This window comes from Argiope bruennichi, chromosome X1 (assembly GCF_947563725.1).
Source record: "Argiope bruennichi chromosome X1, qqArgBrue1.1, whole genome shotgun sequence".
NCBI lineage: Eukaryota > Metazoa > Arthropoda > Arachnida > Araneae > Araneidae > Argiope > Argiope bruennichi.
This window is the reverse complement of record NC_079162.1, coordinates 87,708,793-87,735,555: the sequence shown is the minus strand read 5'-3', so window position 1 is coordinate 87,735,555 and position 26,763 is coordinate 87,708,793. Positions and strand designations below refer to the sequence as shown.

At 32.4% G+C, this 26,763-nt stretch overlaps 1 protein-coding gene across 2 annotated transcripts in view; it reads right to left on the bottom strand.

The window, feature by feature from the left end:
- LOC129958396 (delta-sarcoglycan-like) overlaps nucleotides 1-26,763 on the bottom strand; it is a 406,890-nt gene that overhangs the window by 32,961 nt on the left and 347,166 nt on the right. For both annotated transcript variants that reach the window (XM_056070868.1, XM_056070867.1), the window contains one exon: nucleotides 45-117. In XM_056070868.1, coding sequence (XP_055926843.1) covers nucleotides 45-117 — 73 coding nt within the window. The remainder of the gene's footprint in view (nucleotides 1-44; nucleotides 118-26,763) is intronic.

Here is a 26,763-nt window from a genome sequence, read left to right as displayed (position 1 = left end):
ACATGTAAGCAAAAATAATTGTTCTATGAAATCAAATTCCTTACCGTAGTTGTTGGAACGGCTCTGCTGTGACAAGGGGTGTCTGGACTGATCCTTGAAAGCGTATACCACCGGAGCCTAAATAAATGAAAGTGAAAAGATTAAAAATCTCACTTAAAAGTTAAAAATGGAAAAAACAATGTTATAATTTTAATACAAAAATGATTATAAAGGCTATAATAAAGCAGAAAAAGTCGTTCTAAAAACACATTTAGAAAGATTATGGGAGGGACCTAGGATAATTTTTAATAAATACTAATTAATTCCAATAAAAAACCGCATTGATAAAAAATAAAAACCTCTTCAAGGTTCAAGTATGTTACTACATGGTATTAAATTTTAAAAAGATGTGAATTTCGAAATAAACAAATTTGCAATTTTGCATGAATTCTCACACAACATCCCCCATTTCAATTAAGAAATAAATAGTAAAAAAATCCAATCTGCCTTGTAATTAAAATTTGCTTCTTTCTGAATAAACAATGCAAAATACTCGGATGCTCTAATGCATTTTACTCTGTCATCTAAGTTTTAAAGAAAAGATGTGGTTCTAAGTGATTAGGGCAAAATATGCCAAAGATTAGCCAGTTACCTGTTTCTGACGAGTATACTCGTCATGTAAAAAATACAGCATTTTGCGTTATGATGAGTTTATTCGTCAAGAGCAATAAGTAGAGACAATTTGCAGTTTGAATTACAATTTTAGTAAAAACTCAAACACATTCGTAAATTTCAAGATGCTTAAAATATTTTGAGACCAAGTCGAAATCAAAGGAACAAATAATAGATTATTAATAATAATTATTAGAAAACCCTCATATAATAAGAATTGTTTTTCTTCAATGTATCGCTGTGTTGTATTAGTCATCCAGTTTTTTTTTTTTTTTTTCTGTTTCTTCGCTCATAGTCAAAAAATGTCTGTTAGTTTAAGTAAATAAATAAATGTGATTATTGAAATAAAAAAAATAAAAGTCATTTCATTACTACATAATTTCTTATTACACATATTCTGTGTTTGACAAGCGTACTCGTCATTGCTACATTTTTGCGACACAATTTAGACACGTATTTTCCGAAGAGGTCGAAACAGTTAACTGCTAAAGCAAAATAGGTTTATTGAAAAGATCAGCTCTTGAAAATTTTAGCTTCATAACATCATTTTTCTACTTTCTTCAGAAGGGTAAAGATGACTCTACCACTTACAGTATGAAATAAGAAAGGAAAGTGCAGCCATCCGTTTCCTCTGGTAGGAAGAACCACCGGAACCAAAACTGATTGGAAGCTCTCGACACAATACGGAGACAATGGATACACAATCCGTACCAAACGGTCACAGCTTTACAGCCATTAGCCGTTTGGTTTTCGAAGTCCTAGAACCCTCTCCCTGTTCCCCGAATCTCCTTCTGTTTATCTCATTAGTCCCTCAACAGCTTCAAAATCCTGGAACCTTCTGCTTGCTCCTCGAACCTACCCTGTTCATCTGTCTGGTCCCTGAACGGCTTCCCTTTGGCGGAAGTTACCTTTCTGCGGAACAGGAAGAGCAAGATGCGGGGAATCAATGTTTAGCCATTCAACCAAAAACCACATCCTAGGAAATGCACAAGCGTGTGGACACTGGACTAAAGATGCGGATCGCATATGCGTTCAATTGTACCTTAAAATACATATAAATGTATCAAGAAATGCTGTTCAAACAACTCTAACGCTATCTTTGCTTGTTTATGGCTCAAAAATAAAATAAGTGTATTCTTTGAGTTGCCCTCGTATTTTCAAATGATGAAATCGAATATGCAAAATAAAAAAAATACATCTGATATGTAGTGATTTTAAAATTTTGATATAGATTGAAACATAATATTTATTAATTCTGAAACCCCCACAAAGTGATAACTTAAATTTTAGAAATGAAAGGAATAAATCCTAAAAAGTGATTCATTAATCATCTAAACATCCCCGGGTTTCCTCATTAGTAAAGGGAAGGTTATAAAATCTTTAGGAAACTTGTGTTTTGGTATGATTGGTTTTAAGTGTTATACTTATCAACTGAACACCAAATGTCCTCTTTAATTTCTCTCATATTTAAAACAAGTAATATACTATCAAAGCTGTTATATATCTATTGTGCTTGTTTCTTTGTGTTTGAGCCAAATATATTTATCCATATTTGCTGTTTGAAGTTATAAATAGCATGATTCTTAACTAGTTCAAGTCAAAGAATCGATGTTACCGCGGCTGAAGTGCCAAAATTTAAAGTTTTCGCCAGGTCTAATAATTAGGAAAATAGGATGTCGCAACATTTCTGCGCTATGCCGCCCATTGATGGTAAAAGATCTCTATATCTTCTAGACGCATCAAGGATACTTCCTGGATCAATGAAACAAAAACTTGATCCTCTTTTTCCAATGATGTGCAAGTCGCTTACCTTCAATTAATACTTATAAAGATATTTCGTTTTGAAATCAAATAATTTTCGATACACCCTGTATATTCTCTAAGATTATATACAAAAGCATGAAAATAAATTTATGAAAATTGCAATAAAATTCACTGTTTAAAAAAATGTACAAGAAATGTTGCAATATCTATATAAATTTATCTTAAATACTGATTTTAAAATAGGAAGAAACAAAACAATACCATAAGGATATGGGTAAGGATGAAAAAACATGTATCAATCTCAGACAAAATATTAACTTCTTACAAAAATGTGTACAGTTTCAATTCTTTTGGGAAATAAACTATTATATTCATGATTCCAATACAATGACTGTTTAATATTTTTTAACATTATAACCAAAATAATGTGGTGTTTAAATGGCACCATCCTAGCTTTAAAGTGGGCGGTTTTTAAGTTTCTGTAAATATTCATTTGGCAAAACGCTGTAAGTAAATGAGTTTTATTTTAATTAAAGTCGGTAGTGTAAATAAAAGGGGTCAAAATGAAGAGCGACTCTTAACTAAAGCTATACTGGCAAACAAAATATTTGACATGCTACAGCAGAGTTGGCAGAAAAAAACAACTCGATTTTTACACTTTTTAATTAAAAATAAATATATCATGCATGAGATGTTTTCCAACCGTCGACATGCTAGTGCTACAGAATCGGCAACGACGTGCTACACACGTAAGCAGGAAATTGTCACAGAAGTAAAAATGATGTTCGCGATCCATCGACTGAGATTGTTAGTTGGAACACAGTTTACAAAAGCACAGTCTTGGATCGAAAATTAATTCTTTTACAAGATACAAATCTTTCTCCGATTTCTATAAAGTATCGGATATTTTGTGTGGCCTCACTGTGAGTTACAATGGACGGTTTTGGTACGCGCATTGGGTGAATTTCTTGCCACCGTAAGTAGTTGCAACATTCAGTTTGGTACATATTCCGTTTTTCTCAGTGCTAGAAATAATTCTTACAGATTACGACTGTTGTTGTTGTTTCTAATGGCACTTCTCATAGACAAGCCCACTGACTTTAGAAGTCAGTAATTTTATGTCAAGGGTACGCCTCTTGTTTTTCAGTAGCGCCATCTAGGGCCAAGAGTACGACTTAGCTACACACACATCACAACCCTTTTTTACGGGGCGGACTTCATTCATGCATTTCATTCACTCAACCACAGATCGTAATTTAGATCTGAATCAGAGAACGATCACCCCTGATCCAGTACCCCCAGTGGTATTACTCTCGACATGGAGAACTTTGTGACCTCGACAGATTTATACGTGCGCCAGCCACCACACACGCGGAGAGTCTTTGGTCGGCGGGGTTCGAACCCGTAACCCAAGGGACGCGAATCCACCGCCCTACCAACCAGGCTCTCCTGGCCTTGCAGATTACGACTCATTTCACTGATCATTTCGATACACATGTCTTTCTAATTACAGAGCAGAATTACAATGCAGAGCAGTAGGCTACCTATCTCAGCTATTGGATATACAATATGCATCCATCTCTGTAGTCATTCCAACAACTTTCAGTTTTCACTCCAAATTTCTGGCTTTTCTATAACAAACATCCATTGTTTAGTAATAGAAGAAAAAAAAAAAAAAGGAAGATGACGTTTTTGCCATTAGTTCTCCAATCACGTGATATTCTCAATCCGCGATTGTTATTACCGATCATGATTCTGAGAAATATCAATGAATGTAAGAAATCATATTTAGAAGAAAAAATAAATTTTAAAGCTGCAAATGCACTACATCTACAGTGTCATTGAAATTTAGCGTCGATGATAAAACGATGCGTATCTAAAGGGAAAGGTACGCCTTTACCATTTCAGCCGAGTTACGAAAATTGCATATAGTTGTGTGCCCGACACAAGGTTTTCTATTTTTTCCCACAAATTCTTTCATGATTTATTATTTTTATAACAATTTTAGATGAATACTAGCTCTGTGCAAAAATTTCTAGCTTAAGATTGTGTTTCTATCTGTCTTCACATCTAATATAATAAATCAATTATTCTAATAAAGATGAATAGTTAATTATTCAATTATTTAACCTCCAGAACACGATTTAAGTATTAAAGGCTACTAAAATATATAAAATCCTTTTTTTTTTGGGTGGGTGGTTTTCAATCTCCTTATGTGCTGTTGAAGTTCTGAGTATGCAATTCTGCCACCGTCTTGGATCGAAGGGGAAACTGGCATTAAGCCATTTTATTTTGTGGTCGTCCCTTAATACCCGTCGTCATCTAGTTGCTGGAAGTTACTTCGTGGAATTCGAATGAGGTTAGAACTTATGAATGGCCATGCAAATCAGAAACACAATTTCAATAAGAATAGTTCTACAAACGATCGGTCTCAGATATGCGTTACCGCTGCTATGCATGGCATGCTTGGACAGAGATAAGGATAGTCAAGTTCCATGCTCAATTTATGGAGTTCTCTTTCGAAGAATTGGGCAGGGGAAGGTGGGAAGAGCTAACAATAAAAGCCGTGATTGGTTATCATTCACAGTCTGCCGAGTTTCATTTGTCGGATTAAATTGAGGGAGGGAGCGAACATTTGGTTTTGGTTTAGGAGAAACATATCGGCTCTTTGAAAGCTAAAAAGATTCAATAGGACAAGGGAAGAAGAAGAAACTCTTTGATCGAAATAAAATGCCCTCATAGAGATGAAATGCATGTTCATTAGCTGGAAAAGGATTACTTTCTGACTGAAAAAAAGTAAAATTCTAAAACTCTTTCTTTCTTCAATTCCCAATTTAGACATGTTAATTGGAAACTGAATTTACAGAATATGGCAATCGCATTTTTATCAAGCCACCACTAATCAGTAATCAACACTATTAAGCCACCATTAATCAGTAATCAACACTATTAAGCCACCATTAATCAGTAATCAACACTATTAAGCCACCATTAATCAGTAAACAACACTATTTAGCCACCATTAATCAGTAATCAACATTGAAAAACATATTCCAGATTAAATAATTGCAATTATGATTCGATGTAAAAGGAATTCAGAGTTCTGTTTTCATAAGATGACAGGTAATCGCATTTTTATCAAGCCACCACTAATCAGTAATTAACACTATTAAGCCACCATTAATCAGTAAACAACACTATTAAGCCACCATTAATTAGTAATCAACACTATTTAGCCACCATTAATCAGTAATCAACATTGAAAAACATATTCCAGATTAAATAATTGCAATTATGATTAGATGTAAAAAGAATTCAGAGTTCTGTTTTCATAAGATGACAGGTTGTCGAATTTACTATACCCTCTCCTTTACTCTCTCTGTCACATCTTTTATATAACGTTTTAAAACTTATTTCTTAATCATCTTTACCACTTTAAATCAAAATAGTGAATGTTCGTTTCAGTATTCTGAGACGAACACTTTTTGACGATTCTGTCTCATTAAGGGGAGACAAACGGAAGGATGAGCGAATGTCTGAAATTCTTCGTCATTCTTTGACATTGATTTTCTCGCTATTAGATAAATTTTTTTTATCATTTTTTTTCACGTGCATGCGAGTATCGTATCGTGTCGTTTCTGACAGTATTATTTTAATTCAGTCCGCGAATAATCCAATTTTATTTCATTATTGAATGTAAACATCTCCTCCTTTCACTTTTCCTCTCACCCCTATTTTGACGAATTAAACTCATCCTAAAGCATGCGCAAAAGCGAAGAGAGTTTTAGAATCCATTGACAAACAATACCGAATTATTAATAAAGTTTCTTATTAGTTATGATAAAAGACATCATCATCATCATACTCCCCTTTTTGATTAAAATTGCTAAAGCAAGATATATATCCAAAGGTCTCAGTAAATAGATAGTTTATTTCTCCAGCAGAAAACATCTATGATTTAGTGTTAAAAAACCGCACCTATCATTTTCTATCATTGTACAATTTTGAGATAAACTGTGTTGGAAATGGCATCCTTACTCTACTATTGTACCGAAGTAGTGATATTTTCGAAAATCATAAATATGATATCGGTTTTCAAAGAAATTTTGCAATGAGACATAAACCTTAAAGCTCCACGTTTATAAAGAGAACATCAGTTTATTACTATTTTTGTACATTTTGAGATAGAAGCTATTTTCTCTAAAAGGAAGATTTACGACCTCTTTCGTACGCCTGGTTTCAATGGCAATACTTTTAGAAATGGTTCTTCATTTAGCATCAATGTCCACTGATACTCTAAGTAAATTTGCTAAATATCTAATACTTTACCGCATTCGCCATTGAATTTTTTTGTTAACTGTTTCGACCTCTTCGGAAAATGTGTATCCAAATTGTGTCGCCAAAATTTAGCGATGACGAGTATACTCGTCAAACACAGAGTATGTGTAATATGAAATTATGTTGTAATGAAATGACTTATATTTTTTTATTTCAATGATGACATTTATTTATTTACTTAAACTAACATACATTTTTTTTTGCATATGAACGAAAAGAAACAAAAAATTATCTTACTATTTTAATTTGCTATTAGAGAATGGTATTGAACAAAGTATGGTACAACGTATAATAATGTTTTATTAGTTGCTTTGATTTCGAATTGTCCTCAAAATGTTTTAAATATTGTAAAATTTATGAATATGTTTGAGTTTTTACTAAAATTGTAATTCAAACTGCAAATGGTCACTTCTTATTACACCTGACGAATAAACTCGACATAAAGCAAAATGCTATACTTTTTTCCCATGACGAGTTTACTCGTCAAAAACAATTAACTTTGTTATTTTGGTATATTTTGCCCTGATCATATAGAAGCATATCTTTTCTGTAAAACTTAGATGACAGAGACAGAATAAAATGCATTAGCTTATCCAAGTACTTTGCATTGTTTATTCAGAAAGAAGCAAATTTTAATTGCAAGGCAGATTGGATTTGTTTAATATTTATTTTCTAATTGAAATGGGGGACGTTATGCGAGAATTCAGGCAAAATCGGAAAAATGTATGTTTGGAAATTGACATTTGGTTAAAATCTAATATCATGTAGTAATATACTTTAACCTTGGAGAGGAAGTTATTATTTTTTATCAATATGGTTTTTTATTGGAATTAATTTGTATTTATTAAAAATTATTCTAGCTCAATCCCGTAATCCTTATAAATGAGTTTTTAAAAGGACTTTCGGTAACTTTTTTGCTGAATTTTTTTGTGTGTGTGTGTCAATATCTTTATACATGACAAAATACTTATAAAAAGTTTTTAAAGAAAGTACACTCAAACTACACTCATGTCCAAAATTAAGGTCACAAAAATAAAATCTGCGAAAAATGAAAAACTATTCACTGTGTTGCCACGAAATTTGGCACAGAGGTACACTACAATGGAAGAAAGAACATAGATACATAACAGCATGGAAAAGATTATTATTGGGAATTGAGAAACTGGGTATATCAAAAACTGTTACATTATGAATCAGAGATAAGCATTTATCTCGGGAATAGTCTGTCTAATATGGAGTTTGACCATTGTGCACAGCTATACAGGCTTCACAACGAGCTTTCATACTGTTTATGAGGGTGTCCATAAATGCTTGGGGCAACAAAGCCCATTCTCCCAAAAGCGCGGCTTTTAACTCTTGGAGGTTATTAGGAAGGGGGTTACGCTGTGCAATGGCTCTTCCTAGACCATCCCAAACATGTTCAATAGGATGGAGATCCGGAGACCTCGAGGGTCTGTCCATACGTCGAATATCCCCTTCCTCAAGAAAATCATCAACGATCTGGGCTCTGTTTGGACGTACGTTATCGTCCATAAACGTGAAGTCTGGGCCAAAATCGCCCAGGAATAGCCTCACATAGGCTTTAAGGATCTCATCCCTATAACGATGGTAGACGAGGACGTGCAGTGGTGTACGACTGTCCAACATTATGCCACCCCAGATAAGGATTCCTCTGCCACTAAATCTGTAGATTTCTTTTATGTAGGAAGGATGATAGTGAGCTCCTAGCTCTCTCCAGATGAAGATTCGAAGAGTGTCACTCTGTGTAGTAAATCTCAACTCATCACTGAAAAGAACACGCCGCCATTCTTGCTGTGCCCAAGACTGATATGTTAGGCACCACGACAGCTGGGCTTTTCTGTTGGATGCAGTCAAATGGACGCACTCAACTGGTCCCCGGGCATAATTAGCTCTCTCTGCTAGACGTCTACATGATTTTTATATGGAAATTCTTATTCCAGACGCAACTGCAAGGTCACGAGCAAGTTGAGGAGCCGTTGTCAGCCTATGCCGTCATACGCTTAATGCCAAATAGCGATCCTGTGCAGGCGTCGTTGCTCTGTGACGGCCTTGGCCTGCCTTCATGGTTACAGTACCACTTGTTTGGAATTGATTCCACAACCTGGATACCACTTTCAGTACCACTTGTAACCATCGAGCCACCTCCGCTTGAGACTGCCCAGCTTCAAGCCTACCAACGGTTCTTCATCTCAAGGCATCGTCTAGTCGATTATGAGAACTCATCCTCACTGGAAACAGGTTAAATTTTTTTGTTTTAATGCAATATTTACAAAATTGCAGGCAAAATTCCCTGATGCCTAAACGGTCTGTTTTCAGTAGTTTCCTAAAAACTAATGTTAAACAACATTTTTTCCCACAACAAAGGTTAATATCGTGTTAGCGGTCCTTCACAATATATAAAATATAATTTGTTTAAATTTTACTGGTAGCCATTTAGAATTACTTTGAAAAAAATTTTTGTGACCTTAATTTTGGACATGAGTGTATTTTACCCACTTGCAAATATAGTTACACAGAAAACATAGAAAATAACATTTTTAATGAATGCTAAATAGAAAATAGCATTTTCAAAGAAATATCAAACTAAGAATACGGTCATTATTAGCAATTTAATTTTTTTGAACATGATAACCATATAATAATCTTCTCTATTTTGTTGCATATTCAGAACTAATGAATGAAATGAAGTAAAATGTCTCACAGAGACTTGAAAACATAAGAAGATAAGTTCCGAAAAAAAAATCTATAAAAAAAATTTTAATGAAATCTACGATCACAAATTTTAAATTATCATGTGATGTTATTAATTTTAAGTCATTATTTTTTTAATTAATTTAAGTCATTAACCAGTTTAAACTGGTTTGAAACAATCACGAGACTTCTCTATCGGTCTCTCTCTATTATATATAATTCTTTTCAACTTTCATTTCCAATTTTTCTTGCTGGTAAACAAAGTTTTGGAGCTCGACCGATTTTGAGATGAAATAACAGCTATGATGTCATAGTTCTACGTCAACCTTTTAAAAACGCATCTGCTTTCAAAGAAGCATACGTAATAATAATGCAATACTGGTAAAAGCAGGTAAAAAAATATATGCGATTAATAGATGATGATGAAAATCGTCATTTATGCTATATTCATTGCCTGCGCCATTTCGAACTCCAAAACCCTCTAACCAAAACAATATCATATTCTCACATGATAAAAAATGAAAAAGAAAGAAAGAAATCCGCACACAAAAAAACCTCGTAACAAAAAGAAGTCATCTTTAGGCAAAATATCAGCGCTGTCACAATGAAAACACTGAAATCAATAATTACAACGAACTCGCAGAAAATGGATTATGAAAAATTTCAGTGATGTTCGAGCGACAAAAAATGCCCACCTAGCAATGAATGACGTGCATTATAAAACTCAATATATATATATATATATTCTTTTATTAACTAACATTAAGGTTGCATTTTCATTGAGCAGATCTTATCTTTGAGTAAAAAATATAGCATTAATACTTTTCTTTTTGAATTCATTATATTCGTTAGTATTAATTGCAGATGTCACAAGAAAAGGAAAATTATTTTGTGGTCAGGTGACATATACATATAATTCAAAAATATAATACCCTTTTTATTTTGTCATATGCGTAGTATAAAATAAAGTATAGCAATCGTCAAAAAATTCGAACTCGTGATTTTAAAGAATCTCCACGTTTTAGTCCACGTGAGTTCAAAAAACGCATTTTTGGAAAATGTCTGTCTGTGACAAAGTTAATTCCAAAACGCTTTAAGCTAGAAGGTTAAAATTTGGTATATGGTCTTGACACCAAATTTGTAGATTTCTATTAAACTTTGTGTAAAATCTGTTCAGAGGAATTCCATCTATTAACGCATGACAGGGATTCATCGCCAAGGATGGCACGATAGATTTAGTAAAAATGCTAAAATCACGCCAAAAGTTAATATTTCGTAACTATTATAAGCCAATGCCATGTAAGGTGTTCTCTGACATGAAAAGTTCATTCGCGAGTATGCGAGAAAGGTTTGGTCAGACCACTGTCACTGGTTTACTTTTTCAATACTAATGGTATTTACATAATAATCTCCATTTTGAGTCTTGGCGCAATTTTTTCTCCTCTTACGTCATTGAAATTTCAATAATTTTAGAAGTATTTATTTTAATATAAAATAAATTTCGACTAAAAGATAGGAATGAAAAAAATAACATGAAAATATCACTAATATTAAGAGAATAAATCAATGCATACAAATCTGATAATATTAACAACTGTTGTAATACGAATTACTTTCTCGGTGTTGTACTGTAAATTAAATGATGCAGCATATCATCGCTGTCGTATCAAACATCGTGCGGCAAAAATCATACGCAGCAACACATACGGCATTTTGATGTAACAACTGGAACCACTAGTGACATATGCTGGTTTGTAACACCACTAAGTGCATATCACATACAACATTTTGATATTAGAATTTGAAACCAGTGTCAGTTATGTGCCAGATAAATATATGTTGATAGTATATATTTCTGAAATTATCGTAGTTTTAATTCTATGGTTTTAACGAAGTACTAGAATTGTTTATGTTGTATGACATATTTTTAATGATTCGATTCATTAATCTGAAGGATTGCGCTGAAATACATTGTAGACTTTCGAAAAATTCAAACATTATTTATTGGTGCAACTGAATTCATCATGTATTTTTAATCCACAAAGAAAATATATGCTTTCAAATAAGTGAGACCACTTATTAATGATGCAGCATATCATCGCTGTCGTATCAAACATCGTACGGCAAAAATCATACGCAGCAACACATACGATATTTTGATGTAACAATTGGAACCACTAGTGGCATATGCCGGTTTGTAACACCACCAAGTGCATATCACATACAACATTTTGATATTTGAATTTGAAACCAGTGTCGGTTATGTGCCAGATAAATATATGTTGATAGTATATATTTCTGAAATTATCGTAGTTTTAATTCTATGGTTTTAACGAAGTACTGGAATTGTTTATGTTGTATGACATATTTTTAATGATTCGATTCATTAATCTGAAGGATTGCGCTGAAATGCATTGTAGACTTTCGAAAAATTCAAACATTATTTATTGGTGCAACTGAACTCATCATGTATTTTTAATCCACAAAGAAAATATATGCTTTCAAATAAGTGAGACCACTTATTAATGATGCAGCATATCATCGCTGTCGTATCAAACATCGTACGGCAAAAATCATACGCAGCAACACATACGATATTTTGATGTAACAATTGGAACCACTAGTGACATATGCCGGTTTGTAACACCACCAAGTGCATATCACATACAACATTTTGATATTTCAATTTGAAACCAGTGTCGGTTATGTGCCAGATAAATATATGTTGATAGTATATATTTCTGAAATTATCGTAGTTTTAATTCTATGGGTTTAACGAAGTACTAGAATTGTTTATGTTGTATGATATATTTTTAATGATTCGATTCATTAATCTGAAGGATTACGCTGAAATACATAGCAGACTTTCGAAAAATTCAAACATTATTTATTGGTGCAACTGAATTCATCATGTATTTTTAATCCACAAAGAAAATATATGCTTTCAAATAAGTAAGAATTAGTCCACTTATTAGCTTTTAGTTTATTACTTTAATAAATATTTACAATGAATCGGAAAAACAAAGATTCACGAATGAAATTGAACGGAATCAACTATTTTAATTTCCCGATTTCTGTTTATTTCCCCAGAGTAAAATAATTTTTATCTTTACCTGCCCTCCAAAAATAATCATTTAAAAATAAAAATATTCCAATCAAAGTTGCTCTAATGCTCATTTGCTTACGAACAAATGAATAGATCGTATTACTCTAGCAGCATTAAAAGTCTGCTCCTATATCTTAAATTAGATAAAATTATGCTAAAGAGATAGATTGTGTTACATTTACTGCCGAGAAAATAAATCCACAGAGCAAAAATTTTTGCATTGCCTTTCAGCTTCAAAAAGAAAACCGTCATTATTTCTAGTTAGAAATAGCTTTACTAGTAATTATGTTTGACGTGTGATTAATTACTTTCTACATTCACAAACCTTCAACTCTTCACTAAATGAATGCAAAGCTGATTTTTTTTCCTCCAGACTTCTGGTAAGAAAGCATAAATTGTTGTTTTTAATGCCAGTTAAATCTATCAAAATATGCACCACCGCTGCTTATAATTGCTTCTATTTGTGTTCAGAGGATTGATTGAATTAATCATCTTAAGAAATGTTACATTGTTAACTAAGCGTTCGATTATCGTGGATTCCTGGAATACTTTGTTTAAATTCCCTCCAAATTTTGTCAGTTTGCGCCATAAATCTTTACTCTTTTATCGCCATGAAATATTAAGTGAATGAAGTATAAATTTAATCAGAGCTGTTTATTTTGTGTTGCATTTGTTGTTTTTTTTTCAAGGAAAAATATCGGAACTTATCAAACAATAAAAGGGAATTAATTTCATTAATCTATTTAAATACGGTGTGCATTCCTTGCAATCTGTTTAAGATGTGTAGTCAAAACAGAATTGTTTTCTTGTTCCTGATTCTATTTAATCAGCTAATTTAATGAATCAAGACATAAGCCTAAAAAATAAAAGGCGTTCTTTATAAATGCCAAACGTACACTAACAAGGTGGGTTGGAAAGTTCATTGGAAATAAATGCATGCTCAAGTTACACACGTCAAATGCATTGAAGCAATTTTATTTTAGAATTTATTACTCACTTTATGAGAATATAAAGAACTTCACTGCAAAGTAAAGTACAAATATGACAGATAAGTAAGAAAAAATACTGTTTCGCTACGAATGTGACGTATAAATTGACCTTGTAGCTCACGGACAACCTTGAAGATTAGAAGATTATACACAAAATAATTTCTAAAATATACAAAAAGATAACGCCAAATTAATAAATGTTCCTATCTGTCTTTGTTTTCTTTTCTATTATTTTTTTAATTAAATGCTTTAAATTCCATCAAGTAAATATTGAATAAAATTGTGTTTACTTAAGATTTGTTAGATGAATAGTTCATTTAAGTCACATGGACTATTCATCTACCAAATCCAAGTCATTTTTGATCTGCACAACTCAAAAAAATTGAAGGACCACTGGCCTTTTATTTTTGTAAAAATACATATGCTTCAATATTTTTTTTAGTAAAATTCGAATGAATATTTTTATTCAGAATTACAAACGTATGGCACTAAAAGCTTTGGCTGAGAAAATTAGATGAAAGGTTATCTGAAGCACTTCTGGCGATTTAAAACGTTTCAACGTTTGAAATTTAAAAAAAATGAATTAATTGCTTTTCGTTGAATTTCACACGATATCAATAGAGACCAAAAAAATTAAAGCAACTGAACATCGCCTTGTAACGGAACTTACCAGATGAAGTGAATCCCGAGGTAATTTTTCTAAATCCTCCACTGGGGTGGGGATTAACTTAACCCTTGTCAGTAAAACCCTTGTTTGAGTACTCAAATGTATGACCTATCTACCAGTCTACTGGATTCTAGCTGGAACGCTTTACTGTCTACTTCGTACGCTTTGTACCTTGCTCAAAAAAGCTATCTTCTATATTTCGGACCTGTACTTTTGACCAATCAAATTGCAATTTCGAGTAATATATAGTCTCTGTGTCCACTTGTACTTATTCCTGATCAGTCTACCGCATCTATTTTGTGACCTTATGCACATGAATTAGACTATCGCATCTATTTTGTGACCTTATACCAATAAATTAGACTACCGCATCTATTTTGTGAGCTTATGCACATGAATTAGACTACCGCATCTATTTTGTGACCTTATGCCAATAAATTAGACTACCGCATCTATTTTGTGACCTTATGCCAATAAATTAGACTATCGCATTGATTTTGTGATCTTACGCAAGCCTTACAGCAAATCTGTAACTAAAATAATTTCTTATGTTATGCTTTCTCTATATGAAGATACGGCGAATATCTGAATGCAAACAGAATTTTGGTTTAATTGTGAAGAAGATGCAACAACATTTTATGATTTATTTTCATGAAAGATGGTAGACATCAAGGAAACTTTTTTTTTAAATCGACTAACTAATAATCTGTCGCTAATTTTCATCACTAAAGGAATAGATTGAGTGAGTCAAATCGTGCCAAAGACACAAGAAAAATTACTGTTTTGAAGAATTAGGATTTTAAGAGCAAATTTTTAATGCACTAAAATTAAAAGAATGACAAGACAAGCATTATTTAGTAGTGGATTTAGCGACGTTGTTATTGTTGTTAATAATTTGTCTTGGTTATTTATCAGAATAGGTCCCATTGTTCAGGATTTTCCTTAACTATTAAGATTATATGATGACTTTTTAAGTAAATATCTACGTGTCTTGTTCTAAAATCACCTCGCATCGCCAGAAATAAAACCGCTTAACATGGCATGACTGCCTTGAAGTCAGAAGAAAAAAAATCGTTCTTTTTAAATACTCAACATTATACTTTATTTTGAAAACTTGACTTAAATATCAGTTTAAAAGATTATGCCCGTTAATAGAGACCTGCAGACACGTTCATTTGTTTATTTCAAGGTATAGAATTTACATGCGGCAAGCACAATTATTTGGGGGGGGGGGTATTTGCATGTAATTCATATATGCTGTTATTCATTAATAAATCAAATAAGTTACCGAAGACATAAGTTAAATTTTAAAAAAGCATTTTTTTTAAAAAAATATATGTTACTAAAAAAGGTTTCTACAAAAATCAAAATTATTTTTCTACTTACTTTTTAATTATCTGAATATGTTGTAAATATTATTAAAATTTGATCAATATACATATTTCATATCGTGATTATGGAATTGATAAATAGAGAAATGAAAATTGTTAAAATATATTCGTAAATTCAAATGGGATTACACTACTATTTCCAACGAAACAACTTATGGCTCAAACTTTTGCGAAGTAAAAGTGTTCGTCGATGTGAACGAAATAAATACCATTTTATTCTTATTGAATTTCAATGATCGTCTCGAAAAAACGAACATATTAAAATCCAAAATACCATTTCATTTTCAAGTTTGAGCATGAGAAATATTTTACATAATCTCTCGGATGATTCAAAGATTTATATTTCATGCCATTAACATATAAAAAATGAATAAAAACGTTTTTAGTTTTCCGTCTCTCATTTTATGCAACATGCCCACATTTCCTTAAATTTGAAACTTCACATATAGAGAGATGCAAGAAATCGCTTAGACAGTTTGTGCTTTGTTGCTTGTTACTTTAAGTAAGCTATATGCAGTCAAAGCTTTACATTTATCAGTGGCTTTATAATATGTATAAAATGTGAAAGCTTTAAGAGAACGAAGATTGGACGATTAGAATATTTAGTTGGTGCGGGTTTGGCTTGAGTTTTAGGGGTAAGAACCATCTTTGACTGAACTATGCCATGTATATTAATGGCTTAGGAGATTTTTCCCCCAAGTAAAGATAAACATATTCAATTTTGATTTTGGCTTGCGCTCCTTTAAATAATCGAAGCATTAAACGATATATATCAGGATTGATACAATTTTGATTTTGGCTTGCGCTCCTTTAAATAATCGAAGCATTAAACGATATATATCAGGATTGATACAATTTTGATTTTGGCTTGCGCTCCTTTAAATAATCGAAGCATTAAACGATATATATCAGGATTGATACAATTTTGATTTTGGCTTGCGCTCCTTTAAATAATCGAAGCATTAAACGATATATATCAGGATTGATACAATTTTGATTTTGGCTTGCGCTCCTTTAAATAATCGAAGCATTAAACGATATATATCAGGATTGATACAATTTTGATTTTGGCTTGCGCTCCTTTAAATAATCGAAGCATTAAACGATATATATCAGGATTGATACAATTTTGATTTTGGCTTGCGCTTCTTTAAATAATCGAAGCATTAAACGATATATATCAGGATTGATACAATTTTGATTTTGGCTTGCGCTCCTTTAAATAATCGAAGCATTAAACGATATATATCAGGATTGATACAATTTTGATTTTGGCTTGCGCTCCTTTAAATAATCGAAGCATTAAACGATATATATCAGGATTGATACAATTTTGATTTTGGCTTGCGCTCCTTTAAATAATCGAAGCATTAAACGATATATATCAGGATTGATACTGTGTAGAATCATGCGGTATATTGTAGAAAATTAAGTAAATGAGGGACATTTTGCTATTGCTTCACCGGAATTCTATTAATATTAGATATTGACACTAAAACTTATTGTCAGTATCTAATAACTAAACACTAATAAGTTTTTTAAATAGTTTCAACAAGGTTTCTATGAACAATCTCCTAGGTTTGTACAATAGAGTCTGTAGATTGCTCTAAGACGAATCGAGATCATATAGATACGCAAAATTGGAAATGGCATTTTGTCCCAAGAGGCTTTATAGAAGCATCTTGAGATTCTTTTGACAAAGAAATGTTAGAAACAAATTAACAGGTCCACTCCTCATTTCCAACAGTCTGGACATCCGGAATCACCGAATGTTTCTGAAGGAAGTTTTCCCGAAACCTTTGTATCCAACACAGGTTCAGCAGTTGTTATAAATTTAGTTCCAACATGACTCTCAGCCCATTTCAGACGTTTCTTTCGTCAACAATAGAGAGTGATATTCAGATAATGAACAACTTATCTTGGTTGCCCTATACATTAAAGGAAATCATGCTGGATTCATTCGACATTCTTGTCATTACTTGAAGATTTCAGTGTATGGTACTTCAGATCATGTTAGTATCGCCATGCCACCCAGAGTAGGTAAGAGTATCACAGAATAAGTTGATGAATTCCTGATTAGAAATGCACTATAACTAGAGATTGCAATACCGGGATACCGAATACCGGTATTTTGAGCCATTTGTACACTTTTGTAATACCGGTATTCACAAGTTTAAATACCGGTATTTCGGTATTTACTAGAAATTTTTTAAATTGTCTCCACTATATGTTCAGGGATCACCAACATAGCAAAATAGTATATGTTTTTGTTGTTATGTCTCCCTAATGGGCGAAATTAATTAGCTAATTAATGGCTTAATGAATTGCTTAAATCTAAATTAGCGAAACATGGATTATTCCTGGAAGAAGATATTGTATCCATAATGACTAATGAAATATTAACCCATCAAGAATTGCTTCCTATAATTTATAAAGTTCGAAAAATTATTCAGATATTTAAACGTTCCCCTACAAAAAATGCCATATTATAAAAATATATACTAACTGAAAATAAAACAGAATATGTGTTAATAATAGATTCTAAGACACGTTGGAACAGTTTACTCCTAATGATGGAACGATTTTTGAAATTTAGAAATCCAATCCAAAAAGCAATAATCGACTTAAACCTGTAAATTAATTTTCCAGATAGTGAATTCGACTTAATATCCAAAATTATATCAGCTCTACTTCCAATAAAACTGACTATAGAGGCATTATGTCGGAGAGATTTTAATTTATTAACAGCTAATGCAACAGTAAATTTCATGTTGTAGTCACTGAAAGAACAGCACACATCACTATCTGAAGAATTATATATTACATTGAAAAATCGCACAGAAGAAAGACATACCGAAATAGAGAATGTCTTATGGTATTTACATAATTATATCATTATAATGAAAATGTAAAAAAAGAAAAGAAAAGAATCAATTCAAATCTGATTAAATTTATAGTAAATTTTCTTAAAATTTTTTACCCACAAACCAATCCACATTCAGAAGAATTCGGTTCAGTTATCGAAGATTATGATGGCACTAGTGTCGATAGTGAAAAAGAATTGTCTCAAAGAATTTTTCTAATTTTGTCAAGAACAAAAATTAGAATTAGCGATAAATAAAAAAAAAATCAACGAACCAAAATACAATACAGAAATCAGCTATATTCAAAACCATCCGACGAGAAATCGATTTATTTGAAGATGAGGGATTTAGAGGTAAATACTTGGAAAAAGTATATCGCGCATTGCTAACAGTATCACCAACTAGCGTAGATGCCACAAGAGCGTTTTCGACAGCTGGTGATTTTTACACAAAATTACTTTTCAGGCTTAAAGACAGTACAATGGATGACTTATGTTTTTTAAGATCACATTTCAAAAATTTGTAATAGTACCACAGACTGAATAGTGATATTTACACTTTTTTTATGATTTAAATAAATTTGTTCCTTCGCTTTTTTGTGATTCTTTATATAATGTTACAATTTATAAGTTACAAATCATTTTTTGTGATATTTACACTCTCTAATAAAAACTGGCAAATAAAGCAAAGAGACACCTGTGTTTTCTTTCTTTTTCTAAAATTTCTATTACCGGTATTAAAACCGGTATCAAGATCTAAAAAATACCGAATACCGGTATTGAAATTTTGGTCCGGTATTGCAATACCTAACTATAACCTATATGACATTTGTGCATTCTGCAAATATGCATTATTTTTTAAAGCACACGATATGCAAGTACCTGTGATTAGTTCTCGTGCTTTATGAGCACCAACAGGGGCGATTAAGCTTGGAATCCTACGTTGCTATAAATTAAATTAGTTTTATTTGTTCCAGAATTTCTTTTGTGCATGCTGTAATGTAACATTGTGTAAATGCACTCATTGAGTTGAAATTATTAGATTTTTTAACTTTTATCATTGCTTTAGTCTGGGAATCATCTCAGTTCTGGATATCTGGCGATTTGTTTATTTTATGCATGCATTGTAGCTAATTATAATAACTACTTAGGTATGGAGTTTAGTATTTTAAATTATAAATATGAATACTTGTATTTTTAAATAATATACCATATTTTCGTTTAGAATCCATATGACATAAGAATATTAAATGTATATCAACTTTCTCGTATACCAAGTACAAAGAAAGTATAGTAATCATGAAAAAATTCGAATTCCAGATTTGGCGAATCACCCGTTTCAGGCTTCCCTAAGTTTGAAAAACACAATTTTGGAAAATGTCCGTCTGTCTGCGACAAACGATTGATAATTCGGATGCCGTCTTTACATCAAATTTGCAGTTTTCTGTCAAATTTTGAGTAAAATCTGTTTAGAGGAAGTCCATTTGTCTGGTTGTTCGAATATATGTTAACACAATAACTACAAAACGAAGAGACTTACATAGATAAGATTCGGTACATAGATTTAACATGTATAGAGTAGACACCCATCGAAGTTTGAACCAAAATCAACAATGGGTTGACTGTCTATCGGACTGTACTTTCAGAAACATGTAAGCACGTTCATTCAAAAACTCACTGACTTGAATATATCAAATTAGATACGGGATTTTGTGGCTACAAGTGCAGTTTTCTGTCAAATTTTGAGTAAATCTGTTTAGAGGAAGTCCATTTGTCTGGTTGTTCGAATATATATTAACACAATAACTACAAAACGAAGAGACTTACATAGATAAGATTCGGTACATAGATTTAACATGTATAGAGTAGACACCCATCGAAGTTTGAACCAAAATCAACAATGGGTTGACTGTCTATCGAACTGTACTTTCAGAAACATGTAAGCACGTTCATTCAAAAACTCACTGACTTGAATATATCAAATTAGATACGGGATTTTGTGGCTACAAGTGCAGTTTTCTGTCAAATTTTGAGTAAATCTGTTTAGAGGAAGTCCATTTGTCTGGTTGTTCGAATATATATTAACACAATAACTACAAAACGAAGAGACTTACATAGATAAGATTCGGTACATAGATTTAACATGTATAGAGTAGACACCCATCGAAGTTTGAACCAAAATCAACAATGGGTTGACTGTCTATCGAACTGTACTTTCAGAAACATGTAAGCACGTTCATTCAAAAACTCACTGACTTGAATATATCAAATTAGATACGGGATTTTGTGGCTACAAGTGCAGTTTTCTGTCAAATTTTGAGTAAAATCTGTTTAGAGGAAGTCCATTTGTCTGGTTGTTCGAATATATGTTAACACAATAACTACAAAACGAAGAGACTTACATAGATAAGATTCGGTACATAGATTTAACATGTATAGAGTAGACACCCATCGAAGTTTGAACCAAAATCAACAATGGGTTGACTGTCTATCGAACTGTACTTTCAGAAACATGTAAGCACGTTCATTCAAAAACTCACTGACTTGAATATATCAAATTAGATACGGGATTTTGTGGCTACAAGTGCAGTTTTCTGTCAAATTTTGAGTAAAATCTGTTTAGAGGAAATCCATTTGTCTGGTTGTTCGAATATATGTTAACACAATAACTACAAAACGAAGAGACTTACATAGATAAGATTCGGTACATAGATTTAACATGTATAGAGTAGACACCCATCGAAGTTTGAACCAAAATCAACAATGGGTTGACTGTCTATCGAACTGTACTTTCAGAAACATGTAAGCACGTTCATTCAAAAACTCACTAACTTGAATATATCAAATTAGATACGGGATTTTGTGGCTACAAGTGCAGTTTTCTGTCAAATTTTGAGTAAAATCTGTTTAGAGGAAGTCCATTTGTCTGGTTGTTCGAATATATGTTAACACAATAACTACAAAACGAAGAGACTTACATAGATAAGATTCGGTACATAGATTTAACATGTATAGAGTAGACACCCATCGAAGTTTGAACCAAAATCAACAATGGGTTGACTGTCTATCGAACTGTACTTTCAGAAACATGTAAGCACGTTCATTCAAAAACTCACTAACTTGAATATATCAAATTAGATACGGGATTTTGTGGCTACAAGTGCAGTTTTCTGTCAAATTTTGAGTAAAATCTGTTTAGAGGAAGTCCATTTGTCTGGTTGTTCGAATATATGTTAACACAATAACTACAAAACGAAGAGACTTACATAGATAAGATTCGGTACATAGATTTAACATGTATAGAGTAGACACCCATCGAAGTTTGAACCAAAATCAACAATGGGTTGACTGTCTATCGAACTGTACTTTCAGAAACATGTAAGCACGTTCATTCAAAAACTCACTGACTTGAATATATCAAATTAGATACGGGATTTTGTGGCTACAAGTGCAGTTTTCTGTCAAATTTTGAGTAAAATCTGTTTAGAGGAAGTCCATTTGTCTGGTTGTTCGAATATATGTTAACACAATAACTACAAAACGAAGAGACTTACATAGATAAGATTCGGTACATAGATTTAACATGTATAGAGTAGACACCCATCGAAGTTTGAACCAAAATCAACAATGGGTTGACTGTGTGTCGGACTGTACTTTCAGAAACATGTAAGCACGTTCATTCAAAAACTCACTGACTTGAATATATCGAATTAAATATGGGATTTTGCGGCTACAAGTGCAGTTTTGTGTCGAATCTTTGTTTCAATCGATTAGGAAAAACGTGTGTAAAGCACCAATTCAATTTTTGGATACTATTAACCGCACGCCAGGGATTAATCGCCAAATAAATTGCCAAGGATGACACGATAGATTCAGTAAAAATGCTAAATTCATTCCAAAAGTTAATATTTTTAACTATTGTACGCCAATGTTATAAAGGTGTCCTCTGGCATTTATTAGAGTGAACGCGAGAAAGTTGCGGGGTGATCACTACAACTCGCTCGGAATAATATTTCTTTTCTTTAATTGAACTGGTTCAAAATTGATTCCTGGAGCACAATTATCAAATTGACACATTTAAAATAATTGCCTCTAGCTAGAAACGCTTCTGAGTTATTTAGCTTACGCATACAAAGAAAAAAATTTATATACTTACCAAAGGACAGACAGCTCGATAATGCATTTGAACAATTATGGTGATAAAATCATGAAAAATTTTATTGAAACAAATCTTTATGTTTTTGAATCATCTTTTTCACATTCATACAGATGGTGTTCGTGTATCTTGAAACGAGTGATTATACTTTATTTGGCAACAGGAATTTATTATATTATATAGAATAAATGATGACTATATTTATGTAGCACAATTAAGATGGAAATTTGAAGTTCGAATCTTGGGATTCCCTCTGGCTTCTACCAAAACACACGCACACACCGGTATTCTGCTGCGATTCTCCCTTCACTTCACTTCTTTTGGCAGGGGAGTTAGTTAGTTATATTAACGTCCCGTTTTAAGGAACACTAGGGCTAGTTTGGGACGGACCTCGTCATTTTGAACCACAGTCAGATGACGAGGACAACACCTGAGCTGGCACCCCCTCTCCATATCACGCCACACCAGCGAGAGGACGTTTGGCCTTGACTAATTTAACGTGCACCAAACCCGCAAACACGACGGTTCTTCGGTGGAATCGGGTCTCGAACCTGAAACCCTACGGCTCACGAGCCGAGACCTTACCATCAGGCCACCACGGCCCGGCAGGGGGGGGGGATAGCTACGTAGAAGTTAGTGGCATGACAAACGAACAAACAGACTTCCGTTTGACAGATATCGTCCAAATTTTTAAAGATATCAAGGATATAGATACCCCAAACAAATTCCGTCTTTTCAGCTGATCTTGTTTTAGAGTTATCGTGATCTCGAATGCAATAAGATATTTCTAAAAATATGAAGATTTTATTTGAACTAAGGGGTATGTAAAACGTTTATTAAAATATCGATGATTAAAAAATCAAATCGAAATCGAGAAAGTTGAATCTTATTACGATCATTAAAACGAGGAGAGAATCAGTCCATATATTTGTCATGGAAATTCGTGGCTACCGTCAATCGTTTGATTTATAGATATTTTTAACCCCTTAATTGTTTGACTTTCTTTATTGTCTAATAAGATGACACCTTCTATTTATGGGAATATTTTCTTATTTTGATTCAAGTGGAAATCCATAGAATACTTGAGTTATCTATGTATTCGTAGTAATTTTAATATTGAATTATAATCGTCCTGAAAGATTTATTTTTTGCTTGCAACTATCGAAATTCGATAAATCGATGCACGTGTGGCACTCGTTCAAAACAGTTAAGCGGTTAACACTATGGTGTCCGGCGACACCAAGTAAGTGAACCGCGAAACTGTCTGGCAAATGTCGGCGAAATCATGTTGGTGTCCATCGAAAACTATCTAATCGAATAATAACTAAAATTACCTGAACCAGTCAAACCGAAGCTAAACAACAACAAAAATAAATTCCCGATTAAACGAACGGAGGAAATAGTATTAAGGCCACTGAAAAAATAATAGAACTTTCTAATTAGAAGAATTATTTAGTTGCTCTGTTTAAGCAATAATAAACAGTTTTATGGCATAAGGGTCATATTTAGTCATGGTGCACGAAACAAAGACGGTCATGAATGAAATTGCTAATGAAGTTCTAAAGAATTAATCAGTTATTCAGGGTAAAAGTTGGTAGCAATAATATTTTTGAATTTACCCCGGAAAATTTAATATCTAACGAGTGTTCTCTCTGAAAATTTCTCGCATACTTTCTAATAAATATACTTGCTAATTGCTAACAGTGTGGAATTAGCGATGAATAGTAACAAAAGAACCTATTGGAGTGTGGCAATTAATCGCTGGAATGCCGATAATACATATGTACCAAAAAAAAACCCGACTATGAATTTTGGACATCTTTTTTCCGACCAATTGAAACCAACATTTGTTACAGAGTAAGGAATAAATGAAGTCATAAGAACACATAACAAATTTCAAATATTTAAGTCATTGCGTTTTTAGTTATCGTTTTTACATGCTTGACATGTAAAAACGATAACTTGTTTTTACATGCCGACAGATGGTCAACCTGTTGATGGATGTGTTCCAAGTACTATACGTATTTACATTTTAAATATTAAACTGTGTACTAAATTTTATTCATCTAGCTTTCTTCATTTTGTAGAGATCTTGTTAACATATATTTGGACATCCAGATAGGCGGCTTTCCGTTGAATGAATGTTGTACAAAATTTGACTGAAATTTACAAATCTGAAATACAGACCATATCTATATTCCATCTGTCTAGTTCTAGTTTTAAATATTATGTTCGCGGGCAAACATAAATAATTCAATATATATATATTCGATTCAGGAAGGTTTGAAAAGTGGAGATTCGTCACAATATCGAATTCAAATTTGTTGACAATTATAATATTTTCTCTGTATATAATTCTTATACCAGATAGTAAAAAGGCAATATATGAAATTTAAACAATCCGTACAGAAATGTTAAAAATGTACAAAATATGTAACTGAAAACAAACAGTAAATCAAGTTTAAGAATACCGGTGCAATCAGCATAGAAGGTTTAAAATCTACAGAAAACGTTTAAAAATGTCGTAATTTCTTTTACTGCATTGGCAATAGAATTTCCATATGTTAAAAATTAAATGAGAAAAATTAGATGCTTATGTATAGAGATAGAATGTAACATTTTTTAAAACAAATTTCTTACTTTTTCTTGGCCAGAAACAATTCAAAAATACTAAGAAAAATCATATTGGAATTTCTCTTGCGGAATTAATCAAATGGTACGGACAGCAATATTAACATAATTTCAATTTTCCGAGAACGAAAATAAATTACCTGGATGGAAACAAAAACCATTTATATATTAGTAAAAAAAATAATTCTTCTTTCTTTCCATATTGTATTTTCGACAAAGAAGAAAGTAAAGATGTTCATTTCTTTTGTAAAAAAAAATTCTGAAATGTTCTAGAATCAGTTTTATATAAATTAAAGCGAAATTTTCGTTATTAATTCATTGTCTTCAAAGTTTTTTTAAAGAATGGGGTTGAGGTAATGTTTCAGTATAAAAGTGTAAATCCTATCCCACCTGCTACCTCGTTATTTGCACAATGATATCATTGTATACTTGCTAAGAGAAGAGTTCATTACGAAAAACCCAATTTTATCGAAGCAGAAAAAAAGTATTCGAAAATAACAGCACCGAAAACTCGAAGCAAACTGTTACGTTTAATTGAACCGTTGTTTTTTTTATATTTGCTTCGTTACATTTAGAGAAAAAACGCTTGAGTAGTTCTAATCACTTCCCCCTAAAGAATAAAAATTCACTCTTATTGTTTTCTTATGTTCCAGTCAAGCTGGAAGACGGCCACAGCTGCGATAAAGAATATGTCTACAATCCAAGGACGGTATTTGCTGAAGAATACGAGAGAAAAAACATGTCGGGGATTTTCAAAATTCCTTTTGAATAAATTTTCGACACCGAATTTCCATTTATGTTTTCTGTTTATTCTGCGTTAATTAATATTCATAAACAATATTGTTAGTTTTTATGAGTAGAAAATGACTGGTGGCAGTAGTGGTAACTTTTATTTATGTTTTACGGTTACCGTAGGAAACTACAGCCTGCTGTAGAAGATGGCAAAGTGCCCGAATACATTGTACGGTATTTTTATGATGTTATCCAGCATTTTGAATATCAAACATCGTGGAAATATCGTCAAATATTTTGTACTTAAAAGGGCCGTTTCTGATATTTGCGGATGGTAGAAACCACATGTCAGTGATTTTCTTTTTCTGTAATATTTCGGAAAAAAATACTAAGATCTATAAATTTGCGAATTCATTTATCATAAAGTTATGTTTAAATACAAAAACTATTAGTAAAGAACACACGTGTAATTACCAACTTCATATAAATTGTTAGTCACTAACATACGTTCGTCTACAAAGTTACCCAGATGTAACAAATTATTAACTAGCCTCACTGTGCCTTTCTTTGCATTTAACCATATTTCGTTAGTCTGAAACTACTTAATAGTGCTGTTCGCTCTCAGATACAAATTTGCATACTTTCCTTAGGATAAATTTCCAGTTCAGGAACTTTTCTATTCTTATTATTAGTTAGCAAAGGATAACACAAATATAAGTTTACTTATCAGCTTCATCTAAATTGTTAATCACTACGTTCGTCT